General features: G+C 41.3%; 1 protein-coding gene across 5 annotated transcripts in view; it reads right to left on the bottom strand.

Moving 5' to 3' along the window:
- Window positions 1-19,753, bottom strand: part of ndrg4 (NDRG family member 4) — a 214,831-nt gene that overhangs the window by 183,501 nt on the left and 11,577 nt on the right. For 2 of the 5 annotated variants that reach the window (XM_073069635.1, XM_073069633.1), the window contains exons 1-2: window positions 6,684-6,828; window positions 6,482-6,570 (exon numbers count right to left, since the gene is read on the bottom strand). In XM_073069635.1, the coding sequence (XP_072925736.1) occupies window positions 6,482-6,570; window positions 6,684-6,708 (114 nt within the window). In that variant the 5' untranslated portion in view covers window positions 6,709-6,828. Of the gene's footprint in view, window positions 1-6,481; window positions 6,571-6,683; window positions 6,830-19,753 lie in introns of those variants that run through there. The other 3 variants (XM_073069631.1, XM_073069632.1, XM_073069634.1) reach the window with 3 other exon arrangements.

Here is a 19,753-nt window from a genome sequence, read left to right as displayed (position 1 = left end):
CTACCACCATTGCCGGAAGCCCATTCCACACATTCACCACCCTCTGAGTAAAAAAACTTACCCTTAACATCTCCTCTGTACCTACTCCCCAGCACCTTAAACCTGTGTCCTCTTGTGGCAACCATTTCAGCCCTGGGAAAAAGCCTCTGACTATCCACACAATCAATGCCTCTCATCATCTCATAAACCTCTATCAGGTCACCTCTCATCTTCCGTCGCTCCAAGGAGAAAAGTCCGTGTTCACTCAACCTATTCTCATAAGATATGCTCCCCAATCCAGGCAACATCCTTGTAAATCTCCTCTGCACCCTTTCCATGGCTTCCACATCCTTCCTGTAGTGAGGCGACCAGAACTGAGCACAATACTCTAAGTGGGGTCTGACCAGGGTCCTATATAGCTGCAGCATTACCTCTCAGCTCCTAAATTCAATTCCACGATTGATGAAGGCCAATACACCGTATGCCTTCTTAACCACAGAGTCAGCCTGCGCAGCTGCTTTGAGCGTCCTATGGACTCGGACCCCAAGATCCCTCTGATCCTCCACGCTGCCAAGAGTCTTACTATTAATACTATATTCTGCCATCATATTTGACCTACCAAAATGAACTACTTCACATTTACCTGGGTTGAACTCCATCTGCCACTTCTCAGCCCAGTTTTGCATCCTATCTATGTCCCACTGTAACTTCTGTCAACCTTCCACACTAACCACAACACTTCCAACCTTTGTGTCAACAGCAAACTTACTAACCCATCCCTCCACTTCCTCAACCAGGACATTTATAAAAATCACGAAGAGTAAGCGTCCCAGAACAGATCCCTGAGGCTCACCACTGATGACTGACCTCCATACAGAATATGACCCGTCCACAACCACTCTTTGCCTTCTGTGGGCAAGCCAGTCCTGGATCCACAAAGCAATGTCCCCTTGGATCCTATGCCTCTTTATTTTCTCAATAAGCCTTGCATGGGGTACCTTAGCAAATGCCTTGCTGAAATCCATATACACTACATCTACTGCTCTTCCTTCATCAATGTGTTTAGTCACATCCTCAAAAAATTCAATCAGGCTAGCTACTTGTTTTGGTAGCCGTCTAGTTTTGGGTTGTGCGGGTGGGGTGGGTTTTCCAGTTCCAACATCACTCACTGTATTTATTGTTCCTCTTTATTGCTCAGGACATGTTTATATTTTGACCTTACGAATCTATGTTTACATCTCTGCTCCCAGACTGCTATTGTACTGCTTGACTTTTTATATGCCTGCTGCCTTTTATGCATTAGTAATTGATAATGGCTAGTGCACTTAAATTCATGAGCTGGAATGTAAAGGGATTGAACCACCCTGTTAAAAGGAGGAAGGTATTCTCACATATCAAACAACTCAAAGCTGACATTGCTTTCCTCCAAGAAACTCATATTCGTTGTTTTGATAACTCCCGGCTTCTGTCAAAGTGGGCGGGTCAGCATTTTCATTCATCCTTTGCTGCTAAAGCTAGGGGAGTTTCCATTCTTATTAACTCAACTATTCCTTTTGAACTCCATAATAAAATATCTGATACAAATGGCCGTTTTATTATTGTTTCTGGTAAACTATATAACACCAAAGTTGCACTAGCAAACCTGTATGCCCCCAACTTTGATGATGTTAACTTTTTTGAATGGTTTTTTTCCTCAGTACCAGACTTAAGCTCATACTCTCTTATACTGGGTGGTGACTTCAACTGTTGGTTGGATCCTAAACTGAACCGATCATCCTCTGTTACCAGATCACCTACTAAATCTGCCTTAGCTATTCAATCGTTTCTCTCTAATTTTGGTATCTCTGATATATGGCATTTCCTCCATCCTACGGAGAGAGATTATTCTTTTTTCTCACATGTTCACCATACCTTCACTAGAATTGACTATTTCTTACTCGATAACCAACTTATCCCATTTGCCCACTCTTGTGACTATCAGAGTATACTGATTTCTGACCATGCCCCAATTACCCTCTCTCTGAACTTTCCTGGTCTCCCTCAGAGAAATAAACACTGGCGGTTCGATTCAACTTTATTATCGGATGACGATTTCGTAAAATTTATTAAGGATCAGATAACCTTTTATTTTAACACTAATACATCACCTGAAGTGCCATCCCAGATTGTCTGGGATGCCATGAAAGCATATCTGAGGGGTCAAATAATCTCTTACACAGCAAATCTCAATAGAAGATCCCGTGCAGATCGAGCAGACCTCATTAACCAGATTAAAGATTTGGATCAAATATATGCCCAAACTAAGAACCCTGAATTATACAAGAAGCGCGTTGAACTCCAAACTAAATTTAACCTTCTGTCCACTCAACCTGTCGAACGCCAACTTCTCAAAAGCAAGAGTCGCTTTTACATTCATGGGGATAAGTCTGGTAAATTCCTAGCCAATCAGCTGAGGCGTTCCAAAGCCAAACAACATATTACAAAGATCCGGAAGGAGAACGGAGACTTTACATCGGATCATTTAGAAATTAATGACGCATTTAAAAATTTTTATTCTCAGCTTTATTCCTCTGAATCTCTGAATGGCAATATCTCTGTGGATCAAATTTTACAGAATCTGAATATCCCCTCACTTTCATCTGATTTCAAAGCCAAACTCAATGCGCCTATATCACCAGAAGAAATATCTTTTGCAATTTCTGCACTGTCCTCAGGGAAATCTCCTGGACCTGATGGGTTCCCTGTGGAATTTTATAAATCATTCTCTTCACTTCTTTCTCCTCAGTTACTTTCAGTATTACCTGACTCGTTTAATTACGGCAAATTGCCACCCTCTTTCAATGAGGTATCTATTATTCTTCTTTTAAAAAAGGGCAAAGACCCAACAGAGTGTTCCTCGCACAGGCCAATCTCTCTGCTCAATGTTGATGTAAAGATCTTAGCTAAAGTGTTGGCTCATAGATTAGAAACCGTTATTTCCTCCATTATCTCTGATGACCAAACAGGCTTTATTAAAAACCGTCTCCCTTTTTTTAACATTCGGCGTCTATTTAATATTTTATACTCAGTTCCAAATGGGACTCCTGAATGTGTTATCTCCCTTGATGCGGAGAAAGCATTTGATCGTATAGAGTGGAACTACCTTTTTGCAGTCTTAGAAAAATTTGACCTCGGCCAAAGTTTCATCTCTTGGATCCAATTGCTGTACCTGTGTCCTACTGCTTCTGTTCTAACTAATTTTCAGAAATCCCAAGTATTTAATCTCAAATGTGGCACCTGTCAGGGATGCCCCTTAAGTCCCTTTCTCTTTGATTTGGCTATAGAACCTCTGGCGAAAGCATTTCGAAATTGTCCTGAATTGACCGGGATTTGGAGAGGGGGTATTGAGCATAAAGTTTCTCTCTATGCTGATGACTTATTACTCTTTCTCTCAAATCCGTCTACATCCTTATCTCTAATGTTTTCACTTCTTGACCAGTTTAGCCAGATCTCTGGCTATAAACTCAATTTACATAAGAGTGAACTTTTCCCAATTAATAAAGAAGCACAAAAACTAATATTTCGTGATCTCCCTTTTAAAGTAGTCCATAATCAATTTACTTATCTTGGAATTACAGTCACAAGGAAGTTTAAAGATCTCTTTCGTGAAAACTTTGTCAATCTTTCTTATGCTATAAAACAGAGTCTGGTACAATGGTCACCTCTATCTATGTCTTTGGTAGGTCGTATTAATGTTGTTAAAATGTATGTTCTCCCCAGATTTTTATACTTATTTCAATCTATCCCAATTTTTATTCTTAAATCTTTTTTTGATTCCTTAGACTCTATTATTTTGTCATATCTGTGGCAGAATAAGTGCTCTAGAATTAATAAAATCCACCTCCAAAAATCTAAAAAAGAGGGTGGCATGGCTTTACCTAACTTTCGCTTATATTACTGGGCAGCTAATATACGTTGTGCTGCCTTCTGGTCTTTCTTCCACGGTCAACCCGAGTGCCCTAACTGGGTGGCAATGGAGTTGAGCTCCACTAAAGAATTATCTATATCTGCACTTCTTGGCTCTGCACTCCCTAGCAGTCTGCCCAGATCAATAGCTAATCCTCTTGTTAGACACACTTTGCGTATATGGGCTCAGTTCAGGAAATGCTATGGTTTCCAGGGGTTTTCCGTTTCTAGCCCTGTCGCACATAATCACCTTTTTTTACCTACTACGTACGATTCAGCATTCCATGTTTGGTACAGGAAGGGCATTAGACATTTTGAAGATCTCTTCACTGATAATCGCTTCGCTTCTTTTCAGCAGCTCTCTGTTAAGTTCAACCTGCCTAACGCTCACTTTTTCAGATATCTCCAAATCCGACACTTTACTGCTCCTTTAATTCCTAACTTTCCTGAAATGCCTGCGAAAAATGCTATGGACCTATTTCTTTCCATTAATCCACTAGGTAAAGATTTAATATCAATTATCCGAGATAAACTAGCAGCCTTATGACGGGCCCCTGTGGATAAAATTAAAATGGCCTGGGAGCAGGATTTAAATATCTCCTTATCCGAGGAGAGCTGGGACTCAGTTCTCAAATCGGTTAACTCAACCTCCCTTTGTGCTCGCCATTGCCTTTTACAGTTTAAGATTGTTCATAGAGCCCATATGTCTAAATCTAAACTATCTGGATTCTACCCTAGCATTAGTCCGCTCTGTGATAAATGCAAGAGGGGCATGGCCTCTCTCATCCATATGTACTGGTTCTGTCCTAGCTTGGAGAAATTCTGGAAAGATGTCTTCACTACATTATCGGGTATTCTGAATCAGCACCTGGAACCTAACCCCTTAATTGCTCTGTTCGGTTTTAGGGGCGAGACAGATTTATGTCTGGGTCCGACCAAATGCCGAATACTATCCTTTGCCTCTCTCCTGGCGAGACGCTTGATCCTCCTTAGATGGAGAGATGTTGCCCCGCCCACTCATGCGCAATGGCTTAACGACATTATGGCCTGCTTGGACCTCGAAAAAATTCATTATTCAGTTCTTAATTCGGATCTAAAGTTCCATAAGGTCTGGGGACCTTTTATCGAGTACTTTCATAACCTTCCTCTTGACTAGGGTTTTTTTTTCTTTTTTTTTCTCTTCTTTTCGGTCCCTTGCTTTCAGCTCCCTTTTTTTTCTGGTAGTAGGCATTATTATCTTCTGTTGCTAAGTGTATTCACAGTCTGGGAGTTTGACTGTCCTGACTTGTACTCTTTATATTGTGTGGTGGTTGGTCTGGAGTTGTTGTTGTTTTTTTCTTGTGTTGTGGGGCTTGGGGAGGACACTAAGCTCACTTGTCTTTAATTTAGGTGCTTTTTTGTTAAATTCTCTTCCTTTGTAGCATATTGTTATTGTATGCTTAATTTTGCACTGTATTAATGCTCCTCATTGGGATTTGGGGTTTTTAATTTTGTAAAATGTTTTGAAAAACTAATAAAAAAATAAAAAAATTCAATCAGGCTCATAAGGCACAACCTGCCCTTGACAAAGCCATGCTGTCTACTCCTAATCATATTATTCCTCTCCAAATGTTCATAAATCCTGCTGCTCAGGATCTTCTCCATCAACTTACCAACCACTGAGGTAAGGCTCACTGGTCTATAATTTCCTGGGCTATCTCTGCTCCCTTTCTTCAATAAAGGAACAACATTCGCAACCCTCCAACCTCCGGAACCTCTCCCGTCCCCATTGATGATATAAAGATCATCACCAGAGGCTCAGAAATCTCCTCCCTCGCCTCCCACAGTAGCCTGAGGTACATCTCATCCGGTCCCGGCGACTTATTCAGCTGCTTTACTAAATGGCCTTTTCCTGCTATTCAGTGGGATTCCAAAGAAATCAGCACCACCCAAAACTAGGTCTGACAATAAAGCAGTGTCAACACAGAACATGATCTAAAGGTCACGCAGATGTATTGACGAGTGGCAGCTAACATTTCCACCACAGAAGGAGCAAGGTCAGGATTAATCTAATATTGCCCTGTAAAATAGCAAAAGTGATAGGCTGCCCCAGAGAACAATTAAGGTTCAGGCACAATATTAAAAAAATGAAGTTACCTGCGTACCAAAATAGACAGGGTGGGTCAGAAAGACTCAAGTAAGCCAACTGGATTTTCACAACATCATTTTTAAAAACTGACAACAGATGAAAATGCCTTGCCTTTCCTTTAACAACCCGAATTTAAATTCTCAAGTTCACCAGTACAGCAGTCTGGAGCTGCATTGATGGAAACTAGGGCAAGAATAAAGCAAGCATTCTTAAAACAATCGGTCAGACAGATGTGGACTTGCATTAATTAGGATGGATGAGGATTATAATTAAGGAACAGACAAGCTCTAAAAAGCTCTAGGGAAAGGATTTCAATATCATAAATCAGTTATTGACAACACTTGCAAGCACCAACGACTCTCAGCAAAGCGGCCCACCTTACGGCTATTGAAATATTTGTTTTTAAAATCATATCCTACAATGACTCACCATTGACATCTGTTCCCGGAGCAGAGGCTTTTCCTCTGTCATTCGGATCTCTTGCAGGCCAGCCATTTCCAATCGGTGCCAGTCAAATCCTGCAACAACAGAGCAACATTACCAGACACAAACTAGGATACTTGCTGATTATTTAGCAAGGCCCCTTCCTTTTTGAAAATCAACAGAGAATCAGGATCCCTACAAGACTAACCCTTTAAAATGTGGTGCTTTCCCATACTTCTCACTTGTGAATGAATTGCAGAATTCTTAAGGAGAAAGAGGAAGCTAGGGAACAGTTTCTCCACGACTCCAACTCTGGAGTGCCTGCCCAGTTAACCAATAGGTGGAACCTGCAGTGTGTTACAGTGACAGGACAGCTAGACTGATACACTGTCCATGCCTTAAAGGGGAAAATCATCCCAAGATTAAGGCAAATAACATTTAAAGGGGAGGTCAACTCTTCATGTCAGAATGATTTACGTGGCAAGTTAATTCATACTGCCCATTTGATTTTAAGGAAAAAATATGATACACCATTCTACTATTGCAAAAGAAAACTCAATTCCAAAACTGCATTCTGAGAGTGAGCAAGCATTAGAACAAGGTCTGTTAGAATGGGAAACAGCTTCTTCCCCCAAGTCACAAGACTACTGAACCCCCTGCCGTGACCCAGTTCTCATCACGTATGAAGCACCACTTACTTTTTAAATTTGTGAAGTAAATGCACTTTATGTTAATGGTCGATCATCTGGAATATGTGTTTATTATCTTTTAAAGCATTTGTGGTAATATTAGCTTATATGCTGTTGTGAGAGTTATATGTGGTCTGGGAAGAACGTTGTTTCATTTGGCAGAATACATGTATACCATTGAGTAACAATTAATTTGAACGTGAACTATTTGTGGGCCTATAGACACCATCTTTAGAGTTTTCAAGTCAACTAAGAGAGCATCCACACTTACAAGCATTTACATCCTTCTGGTAGTGAAAACAAGACTTTAGTATAAAAGGACAAGAAAGCATGCAGATGCTGGAAATCCAAGCAACACACACACAAAATGCTGGAGGAACTCAGCAGGCTTGGCAGCACCTATAGAGAAAGCACAGTCAACATTTTGGGCCAAGACTCAGTCCTGCTGAAGGGTTTCAGCCCAAAACGTCAACTGTACTTTTGTTTCCATAGATGCTGCCTGGCCTGAGTTCCTCCAGCATTTTGTGCGTATTGCTGAGTTTTCCAGCATCTGCAGATTTTCTCTTGTAGGTGATTGGTAAAACTGGGAGAAGGGAAGAGGTATGAAGTAAAGAAACTGATAGTTGAAAGAAATGAGAGGTTGGAGGCAGAATCTGACAGGAGCGGGAAGATGACCATGGAAGAAAGGGAAGGAGGAGGAGCACCAGAGGGAGGTGATGGACAGGTAAGGTGAAGGAGAGAAATGGGAATAGGAATGGTGAAGGGGCTGAGGGGCAATTACCAAAAGTTTTAGAAATCAATGTTCATGCCAATAGGTTGGAGGCTACCCAGATGGAATACAAGGTGTTGCTCCACCAACCTGAATGTGAGTAACCAACCCAGTAGAGGAGGCCTTGGACTGATGTGTTGGAAAGGGAATGGGAAGTAGAGTTGAAGTGGGTGGGAGATCCAATATTTTCTGGCGCTCAGCAAAACGATCTCCCAATCACGGCGGGTCTCACCAATATACGGATACAATAGATGACCCCAGCAGACTCACAGGTGAAATGCTGCCTCACCTGGAAGGACAGCTTGGGGCCCTGAATGGTCGCAAAGGAGGAGGTGTAGGGGTGGGTATGGTATTTGTTCTGCTTGCAAGGGTAAGTACCAGGAAGGAGATCAGTGGGGCAGGATGAATGTTCATCAGAGTCACATGTGGGGTGATCCCGGTGGAAAGTGGGAAGTGGGGGCGGGTAAGATGCGCTTGGTGATGGAATCCCATTGGAGATAGCAAAAGTTATGGAAAATTAGTGTAAAATCAATTTTATACACACAGTTGAAGGAGGAACTTTTATCTTACAGTTCATATGGAGGAAGTAATACTGTCAGAAAATGAATTTGATGTAAACAAATACCAAGCTGTTCTATTTTCAGTTTAACACACTGGTGCATTGTGGAATTAATCATACCTGAAGTACAATGAAATCCACCATTAGTAGAATGTTTTACTTCCAGTGACTTGGAAGATTTAGTGAGTATGGGATAGAAAGTGTACAAGTAATTCACATCAAAGTGGCAAAGCAGTGGAGGAGTTTTATGTGTCACCAAAATTATATGGGAACAAATTAAAGAGCATTTCTACACCTTAGCAAATGCATCAATGTGCTGCTGACGAACTGAATGATGTGTGAACCATCACCATAGCAACAGCTAACTTTCACTGGCCTGAAAGTGGTCTTGTAAATTGAGTTTGTGTTTTTCTCCCCATTCATTTTGTGAATGCTCCTCTTAAGAGCTCTCGTCAATTTGCTTCCTCAGTTTGGAGGGTTGAAAAAAAAAGTCAAGATTTAACCCTAGCTACATGCCTGACATACTTACTTGACTCAAGATTCAGTTATGATCAAAGAATGTATGAATTATACAACCTTGAGATTTGCTTGCTCACAGGTAGCCACAAGGCAAGAAACCCGGAAAAACACAATTAAAGGAAAAAAAGGCTAAAAATAAAAGACCAACACGTGATGTGCAAGAGAAAGAGAAAAAAATTCAAAATCATGCGAACATTTGATGTGAACAACAGCAACTACATTCCAAAGCAAAACTGATTGCTCAGATCCAAACCCCGGAGCAACCCAGGTAAACACTTTAGAATTTCCACTGCAAGAGGCTAGATGTTGGTATAACCATTCCAGACATGACAATCCACCCAGGGGATTATGCAATATCAACAAGAGGGGTAGATATCAGTTGGAGTAACGTACAGCCACACATTGCAAGTACGAAGCTTAGAAACGGGAGATCTGACAGGAGCCAACAGAAGGCACCACAAAAATTAAGCCACTTGTTTCAAGTCAAAGAGAAGGGTGTCACTGGAGAGCTCTCTCTCATCTCCCAGTGACTAGTTTCAGGACACTAGCTGCAGTACAGCTAGAGAATGAGTGAACTATGTTGTTCTCCACAGTGATCTCTCACTCACCAGTTACTCCAGAGGTTCTTTCATTGCTTATTTAGGTAAATGTTCAGGAAAAAGCATTTTGGACTTCGAGACCAGTATTATTACGGTTCTGCTTTGCAAAAAATGTAATCAGTAAGGTGCAATGACTAACTGAGCAGCTTAACCTCTCTCATGGTATTCTGTGCATAAACAAACCAGATCAGGTTCAACACACTAAGGAACACCTCCTTTAAAGCTGAACAAATCACACCATCTTTAAAGGTATTTCTATTTGAATTTTTTCCCTTTCCAACACATCCATCCCCAATTACACCATCATCACATCAATCCTTAAGTCTAACAGTTAAGTCAAGAAGTTGAAGATCAACAATATATACCAATGCAAAATATCAGTGATATTCTGTATCTCTTGATTCAGTAGTGACTCAATGCATTTGTTTGAATAGGGAAATAAAACACTTCTCAGTGGAAATGTCAAACTCAAAGTTTATCCCAGAGTGCACAACCTTTAATGGCTACGCACAAATCTTTGCTCAAATAACAAAAACTTGGAGAAAAACGGCAAGCAAGCCCCACCTCACTGAAAAAACAGTAAAAACACAAAGAGTTAAAGTCTTTTGAATACATGAACCTATCATGCAGTTTATATTTCAATGTCAAGACGCTGGGAAAATAGTGGCAAGAAGTCAGTGAACAATGTCTTATGGTCTAATATTCTATTTCTGATTGATAAGTTGGTGAACAATTTTTATCTGCCTGGCTATTTATCAAGACCCACAAATTTTATGACACTTAATCATCCCTCTGTATACTAATTCAATTCTTACAGCTTTCACAACAAGTGCCATAGCGGCACACATCACGAAAATGGGCCCTTTGGCTGTCCATATCCATGCTGGCATTTTTATGAGTTACAGGACGGAATAGGCTCTCTCAGCCCTTCGAGCTGCGCTGTCCAGCTATCACCCGATTTAATCCCACAGGACAGCCAATTAACCTACCAACTGGACTGTGGGAGGAAACGGCAGCACTCACCACTCCTGCGGTCACAGATAGAACACACAAACGCCTTACAGGCAACAGCAGATATTAAACCCGGGTTGTTAGTACTGTAAAGTGCTACGTTAACCACTAAACTACCATGTTGCCCTAATCCGACAATAATCCTTCCTCACCTGCATTAGGTCCATATCCTGCTATACCTTGTCTAGTTAAGTGTCTGATTGTATGTGTCTTAAAGGATTTTATCCACTTTCACCATATCTCCTGCTTCAGCAATCTGAGGTACACACCTGCTTCAAGTCGGCTTCAATTGGACCTATGTCTAAGAAGAACATGCTAATCTGTCTTAACAGCTATCATCCAGTAGCACTTACATCCACTATGATGAAGTGTTTTGAGAGGTTGGTGATGAAACACATCAACTCCTGTCCAAGAAGTGAATTGGATCCACTCCAATTTACCTACCGTCACAATAGGTTCACAGCAAATGACATTTCATTCAATCCTGGATGCAAACATCAGAATGCTCTTTATCGACTACAACTCAGCATTCAATACCATTATCCTCTCAAAACTAATCAATAAGCTCCAAGACCCTAGCCTTAATACCTCTTGTGCAGTTGGATCATTGATTTCCTCACTTGCAGAGCCCAATCAATTCAGATTGGCAACATCTCCTCCACAATTTCTATCAGCACAGGTACATCACAAAGCTGTGTGCTTAGCCCTCTGCTCTACATTTAAGCTGAGTACAGCTCCAATGCCATACTTAAGTTTGCTGAGACAACACCACTGTTGTTGGCTGAATCAAAGGTTATGACGAATCAGCACAAAAGAGGGAGATTAAAAATTTTGCTGAGTGGTGCCACAACAACAACCTCTCACTCAATGTCAGCAAGACCAAGGAGCTGATTGCATAGCACAACAAAGATTTTGCTTCCTGAATACTTTCGGCTATATCTTGTGGATTTTGGGCTGCTGACCGTGAAAAGATGAGACTAATGAGACAGTACTCCAACATGCCCATACAGAAAGATCTTTAATAAGAACATTAAATGAGAGGAAACATAAATTCCTGGGTCATGTCATCAGAAAGAGAGAAATAGAATTCCTTACAAGGCTATATGCCTGGGAAACACAGCAGAGGAAGGCAAAGAAGATAATATATGGACAATGTGAAAGAACTAACAGATCTAGGTGTGCGAGATATCATTGATGCTGCGTGGGATTGTTCGATGTGGAAAGCCATGATCGTCGAAGCATGTAACGCGCAAGGCACATGAAGAAGACTGTGAAAATCACCATGAAATTCCCCTATCATGCATTATTGCTTCAAAATCACCTATATTTGTTATTTCAATTCATAATTTAAGTCAGAATAACTGATGCCAAAACTAAGGACTACATTTTTGTTGGCCCACAAATCAAACAGGTCATCAGTGACAGACAATTTGAAGAATTTCCAGTAAAATTTTTCTTGGCAACTACAGAGCACCAAACTACGTGCAGCTGGTGGACAACATGCTTCAAGCGTACAAAACCATGAAGGGCAACATGTCACTGAAGGTTCATTTTCTGCATTCCCATTTAGACTTTTTCCCTGCAAATTCTGGCGGTGTCAGTGATGAGCACAGTGAAAGCTTTCACCAGAACATTACAGTCATAGAGAAAAGATATCAGGACAACCAGAATCCATCAATGCTAGCTGACTATTGTTGGACACTTAAGGGGAAGCCCCAGACACTGAGCACAAATGAAAATCATCAATAAAACATTTTTAGCTTAGTTGAATTATTGCAAAGCATCAGCAACATTATTCAATTATTGCAAAGTGTCAGCAACATTATTCAATTAAACACATTATATTCAATAAAAGTTTATTTCTTTATTTCTCCAAATCCTACATAATACAAGTAGTCTGAAATTATATTTGTGTTCAGCTTCAAGTGGTCTACCATAAACAATTAACAATTCTAAGGAAGCAACTTTTCTGAAAAAAATTGTTGCCCAGTGTTATTGACTTCAGGAGAAAACAGGAGGTTCATGACACAGACCTCATTGGGGATCAGAGATGGAGAGGTCAGCAACTTTAAATTCATCAATGTTATCATCTCAGAAAAAAGCAGGGGGCTTGAAGCTGTCCTGATGGGGGATGGAGGCTTGGGTATAGGACTTGGATATCTACAGCAAAATTAAGAAAATAAGGGAGCTTGAAATCATTGAAAAAAGCATGTGTGAAGTGTCACAGATGTAGGTAGGCAGCAACTGAACCAGGAGGATAAAACAGGTATGCAGATACAAGTTCAGTGGGGCAGGAACAAACTGAAAATATTGGTCTACTTGGAGAGGCAGGTTTGTGGACCTTGAGTAGGAGGTAGAAAGGGGACGTACAATGAGGTCGGTGGCGGTGGATGGGGTATCCCCAGAGTCAATAACGTTGGTGGTGGTGTGGAAGATGATGGCCTGGTGTTCCTTAGTGGGGTCCTATTCTAGGGGTAAGTAAGAGGAGGTGCCTGAGAGTTGGCGTTGCTCCTCAATAAGGTAGAGGTCAGTACACCGGACTACTACAGCACCAACATTATCTGTGGGTTTGATGGTGAGGTTAAGATTAATCTGGAGGGAATGGAGAGCAGAGCATTTGGAAGGGTGAGATTGGAATAGGAGAGAGGAGTGTTAAAGTCAAGACAGTTAATGCCGCGTCAGCAGTTGACAATGAAAAGGTCCAGGGCAGGCAGAAGACCAGGTCAGGATATCCAGGAAGAGGAGGGATTGAGGACGGAGAAGGAGTTATCAGTGTGGGCTGGAGAGTCCTTGACAAAGAAACAGGCTAGGAGACGGAGGCAGCAGAAGAAGAGCTTGGTGTTGTGGTGGGCATGGAACTCACTGAGGTGTGGGCACAAAGGTGAGGACCTTACTGAGGACTGAATGTTCTTCCTCTGAGAGGGAAAGCAGAGGGAATGGTGAAGACCCGGCATGGATGAGAGCTGGAATCAGAGGGAGGAAAGGGGTTGGTAGTGTCTGAGGGGAAAGGAGGTTTGGAGTGTTCAGGGATGGTGGGGTGAAAGGAAGATGGAGTCTCCGAGGGCCCAAGAGCTGGCAGTGGGACCAGAGGGAGATGGGATTGCGGAGTGGTGGTGGGAGAAGGGGAGACAGGAGTTCCAGCAGCTGCGTGTGAAGACCCGGAGGTCAAGGCTGGAGTTGGAGTTGGAGTTGGAGGTTGCGCAATCAGCTCTTTGGAGATGTCCGAGGTCACTGGAACCTGCATTGATGGCAATAGAATCTGGGTTCTGAATCTGCTTGGGATTGTTTGAACCAGAGGTTGGCAACAGGAATAACTGTCTGGGGACATCTGTGGCTGACGGCATTGGAGACTGCAGGTTCTGAGTTCTGTAGACTGGAGATATTCTGATCCCTGTTGGACATGAGAAAGGCAAAGAACAGGCAATTGAAATTCTACTTCCCATTCCGACGTAAGTCCATAGCCTCCTCTACTGTCACGATGAGGCCACACTCAGGTGGGAGGAGCAACACCTTATATTTTGTCTGGCTAGCCTCCAACCTGATGGCATGAATATTAATTTCTCAAACTTCTGGTAATTGCCCCACCACCTTCACCATTCTGATTTCCCTCTCTCACCTTATCTCCTTATTTGCCCATCACCTCTCTCTGGTGCTCCTCCCCTTCCCTTTCTTCCATGGCCTTCTGTCCTCTCCTATCAGATTTCCCCTTCTTCAGCCCTGTACCGCATTCACCAATCGACTTCCCAGCTCTTTATTTCACCCCTCCCCCTCTCCCAGTTTCACCTATCACCTACTCCCTTGTACTTTTTCCTCCCCTCTCCTCACTTTCTTACTCTGATTTCTCATCTTTTTTTCTCCAGTCCTGATGAAGGGGTCTCAGCTGAAGATGTCGACCATTCACTCTTTTCCATAAATGCTGCCTGGCCTGTTGAGTTCCTCATGCATATTGTGTTGATGTTATCCAATCACAATCTCCCAATAACTCAAGTCCTCCAGGCAACATTCTTGTGAATCTCCTCGGCACTCTCTCTGGCGCAGACATTTTTCCTACAATGTGGATAATATACCAGTGCAGTCCACCGATGCTAGTCATTGCAAATAAAGTCTATATAGTTAGACAATCACCACCCTTCATTAATACCTCCAATCATTTGAACACCACCAAGAGTATCAACCAAGAAGAGACAGACCAAATGGATAGCCCTGTTAGAACTAACATGGGAACAGTAAGTTAGAGTGGCTGTGTCCTGTTCTCCAATACCACAGTTCCTTGAAATGCATTACTACATTATTCCATTTAATTTCTTTTGAATATGGCAGTGTCCAGGAGCCACCCCCTAACTGCAAAGAATTAGATATTTCTTCAGCCTAGTAGGTAGCATAATTTCATAATCCAATAATATCAAACTCTTTCAACAGAAAGCTCCCTTTGAGGTTATATCAATAGGGACAGAGGATAAGATAACATTTCTTCCAGTTTGAAAAAGCCTTTGGGCTGTCTCATCACTAAAAAAGGATAATTAATTGTGACCTATTTTTAAAAAATATGTTTAATTATTACTCGGGAGTTTGGTAGATTCAAAGTAAGGTATCATCCATGGTGGGAAATCCAATACCAGGGATCAAAAATATTAAAGAATCACCATCATATCTAATAATAAAATAAATATTTACCCAAATTGGGAACAAGGAACATACTATAATAGTCTTCTCATTCATGAATGATCAGCAACACCACTATTTATTACCCAAATTAAACTACCCTTAAAGAGGGTGATAACAGAATTTCTTGAACAACTGCAGTCCATGAATTGAAGACCTAGAATGAGTTGGACCTGCGAGACCTTGATCAATGAAGAATCATTGATAAGTCAGAGAGGCACGTGATTTTGAAATAAAGTTGCAAATAACCAAGTTCTCCACACAAGCCTAGATCACAGAGGTTACTGGTCTGGTAGGTCTGCTGTAAATAGTCAGACCATTACCGCTGTTCACCTGTGGATAGGTGTACACAGTATATACCGGTGGAAGGAATGAATGCCAAAACTGACAACCAACAAAGTTACTTTAAGATAGATCTGGGATTCTTTTAGTATTTTTAGAGATGCCCTCTACCCTCACAAAAGAACAAATTAGAAGCTGTGCAGGTCAATGTGAGCCCATCAACAAATTATGACTGATCTTCATATCAAATCTACTTCATACCCAATTCCAATATCCCTAGATCCTCTTGGATTCTAAGCATCTACTAATTTCAGTCTTGAATGTAATCAATAAATTCAAAGAACTGTGAGAGATCAATTGAAGGATTCCAAACATTTACCACCTTGTAAGAAGTAAGTCTTTGTCTCTATCCCTCTAGCCTTGGTTTCTTCAGCCTGCGAGAATTGGCTCACAACATCCATCTCCCAAGAGTATTGTATTTCTCATTCTTCTATGCTCCATCATTACTTACTCTCTCCTAGGAGTACAAACCCCTGATCTCAAACTCATTCCATTGAATCTATGTCACACTAGCAAAGATATCTGTCATAAAGGATATGTGCACACAATGTTCCAAATATAGTCTCACTAAAGCCCTACAAAACATTGGTAAAATATCCTTTTGTACTGAAAACTGGAGCTTGATCAGAGCCTAAAGTCCCAACTATATTTACCCAATTTGAGCATGCATTCAAATAAAGCATCTAACCCAAGTCAAGCCTTATCAAAGACTATTGAGCTATTATTACTACATGCATTCACTCATTTTCCTCAATACCAGCTTACATGCAGAATTGGAAGTCTTTTTTGCTTCCCTGCAAACGCATGAAAATCAGTTAAGGAAAAAAAATAACATGGGTTGGATTAGACTTTAATTTTGCATCTGAGCAACTTCAACATCAAATTTAGTCAGTTACAATTGAGTTCAGCAAACCATTTGCCATCCTCATTGCTTGCTGCATGTATACTTCCTGTTCCACAAGTCAGAACACCAAGAACCCCTTTGTATGAGAATGCTTGATCATTTTCTACCATTTAAAATTTGGAACTTAATTAGAGTATGTAATCTCACATCAAGGTCTCTTTACTATTTTCTTGCCCACTCATTTTACATTTGTTACCTCTATCTCTTTACAGATGGTGCCCTCAGATGCAGCTCAGTAGTCAGCAAACTTCAATATTTTACTCTTTTCATCCAAGTCATTGGCCCAGATTATGAAAACAGAGTTCCTAGTACTGATCCACACAGGATCTTACTAGTGATTGTATGTTAACGTGAACACCACATTTATTCCTACACTTTTCTATTCTATAAACAATTCTCTAACCATTCTGACATGTTACTCCTAATTCCACAAATCTATTTATGGCACTGTAGCTTACAATCAGGCTGCTTTTTAAAGAGTCCTTAAATTCTTTAGTGTGGGTGGTAGGGGGTAGGGTGGAGATATGTCTCTACCAAAGGAGGTGCAAAGCACGAGTTCCCTCCACTAGCCTGCAGGTCACCCATGGGCAAATTGTAGTAGCTGCTTAATTCCCCGAAGAGGGTCATGTGAAGCCAGGGGAGCAGGTGATGGATGGTTGTATGAGCAGCTACTGCATATCACGTCCTGGTTATGTAACCACTGACACCATGGAGACAATCTCTGAAGAGTACTGATAATGGTTGGGGTCACCCATCTTGTAAAGGCACTGCCCAGAAGGTGGCAATGGCAAACCACTTTGGTGGAAATATTTGCCAAGAACATATCTTGGTCATAGACCATGATCACCTACATCATATGACACAGCACATAACGATGATAATGAAATTCCTCAGTACTATCCCTTTACTAATACTGATTTCATCATCTCCCTGCATCATTCATCTCTTGCTTTCCTATCATTTCCAACATGTTCATAATAACTTCTTCAGTGAAGTTACTATGACTCATCTTTTTTTAAAATCCTTGTTTTAATTTCTCCTAGGGACAAGGAATTCATATGTATTTTGCTTCTCTGTTGCTTTTTACATGGTTGTAAAGGCTTTTACTTTTTTTTAATATTTTACGCTAATTTACCTTCATACCTTAACTTGTCCCGTGATCAACGTTTTGGTCACCTGTTGATGAATCGTCTTGTTTTCCCAACCATCTGGCTTGCTGCTCTACCTCTTAAATATCCTTTTTAAACTAAAATTCTCCTTTTTCTTCATAGAGAGCCATAAATAGATCACTTTTCCACATGTTAGACCATAAAAAAATAAGGCATAGGAGAATTAGTCCATTCAGCCCATCGAGTCTGCTCTGCCATTTCATCATGGCAGACCCATTTCCCTCTCAACCCCAATCTTTTCCTTCTCCTGGTATCAACTTCTATTTTAAATATACCCAGTGACCAGGCCTCCAAATCTGCCTATGGGAAAGAATTCTACAAATCCACCACACACAACATGCTGGAGGAACTCAGCAGGTCGGGCAGCATCCATGGAAACAAACATTCAACGTTTCGGGCCAAGACCCTTCATCAGGAACATTGACCGCTCATTTCCACAGATGCTGCCCAACCTACTGAGTTCTTCCAGCATGTTGTGCGTGTTGCTTTGACCCCAGCATCTGCAGAGTATTTTGTGTCCACAAATCCACCACCCTCTGGCTAAAGAAATTCCTCATCTCCATTCTAAATGGAGGTCCCTCTGTTCTGAGACTGTGCCCTCTGGTCGTAGACTCCCCACCATAGGAAACCTCTTGTCCACATCCACTCTGTCTAGACATTTCAACATTCAATAGGTTTCAATGAGATCCCCACCAACCCGCCCTCCCCAACACCTCATTCTTTCAAATTCCAGCAAATAAAGGCCCAGAGTCACCAATCTCTCCTCACACAATGTCTTTCATTCCTGGAATCAGTTTCATGAACCTCCTCTGAACACTCTCCAAAAACAGCATATCCTTTGTTAAATAAGGAGCCCAAAACCATTTACAATATTCCAAGTGAGGCCTCACCAGTGCCTTAGAAAGCCTCAGCAGCATATCTTTGCTTTTATATTCCAGTCCTCTCAAAATGAATGATAAGATTGCATTAGTCTTTTTCACCATCGACTGAACCTGCAAATGAATCTTTAGGGAATCCTACATGAGGTCTCCCAAGCCCTTTGCACCTTGGATTTTTTAATTTTCTCCCTGTTTAGAAAATAGTATATGGTTTTATTCCTTATACAATGTGTACGACCATACACTTCCTGAGACTGTACTTCATTTGCCACTGCTTTGCTCATTCTCTGAATCTGTCCAAGACGTTCTGCAGCTTCCTTGCCCCTCCACCTATCTTCATGTTGTCCACAGACTTTGCCACAAAGCCTTCAATTGCATCATTCAAATTATTAACATGTAACATAAAAAGTGGTACCAACACCAACCCCTGCAGAATACCGCTAGGCGATGAGAAAAGGCTCCCTTTATTCCCTCTATTTGCCTTCTGCCAATCAGCCAATGCTCCATCCATGCTTGTATCCTTCCTTTAATACCATAGGCTCTTAGCTTATTAAGCAGCCTCATGTGTGGCACTTTGTCAAAAGTCTTCTGAAAATCCAAGTACACAATATCCACCAATTCTCCTTTGTCTATCCTGATTGTTATTTCCTTAAAGAATTCCAATGGATTTGTCAGGCAGGATTTTCCTTTGAGGTAACAATGCTGACCATCATGTATTTTATCATGTGCTTCCAAGTACCCTGAAAACACATCCTTAACAATCAACTCCAACATCTTCACAACTACTGAGGTCAATTTAACTGGTCTATAATTTCCTTCCTTCTACCTCCCTCCCTTCTTGAAGTGTGGAGTGACATTTACAATTTTACAGTCCTGTCGAGCTATTCCAGAGCCTTGTGACTCTTGAAAGATCATTACCAACAACTGCAATCACTTCTGTTCCCTGACATACTTGAACTTATGGCATACTGCTCGTGTATTCCTGTGAAGGTTGATGCAAAATCCTGTTCTCCTGCCATTTCCTTATCCCTTATTTCTAACTCTCCAGCATCATTTTCCAGCAGTCCAATATCTACTCTCATCTGTCTTTTACTCTTTATATAGCTGAAAAAAACTCCTAGCATCCTCTTTGATATTGTCGGCTAAATTAGCTTCTATATTTCACCTTTTACCCCCC

The sequence above is a fragment of the Hemitrygon akajei genome, chromosome 17 (assembly GCF_048418815.1).
Source record: "Hemitrygon akajei chromosome 17, sHemAka1.3, whole genome shotgun sequence".
In the NCBI taxonomy this organism is placed as follows: Eukaryota; Metazoa; Chordata; class Chondrichthyes; order Myliobatiformes; family Dasyatidae; genus Hemitrygon; species Hemitrygon akajei.
This window is presented reverse-complemented; position numbering and strand designations above follow the sequence as displayed.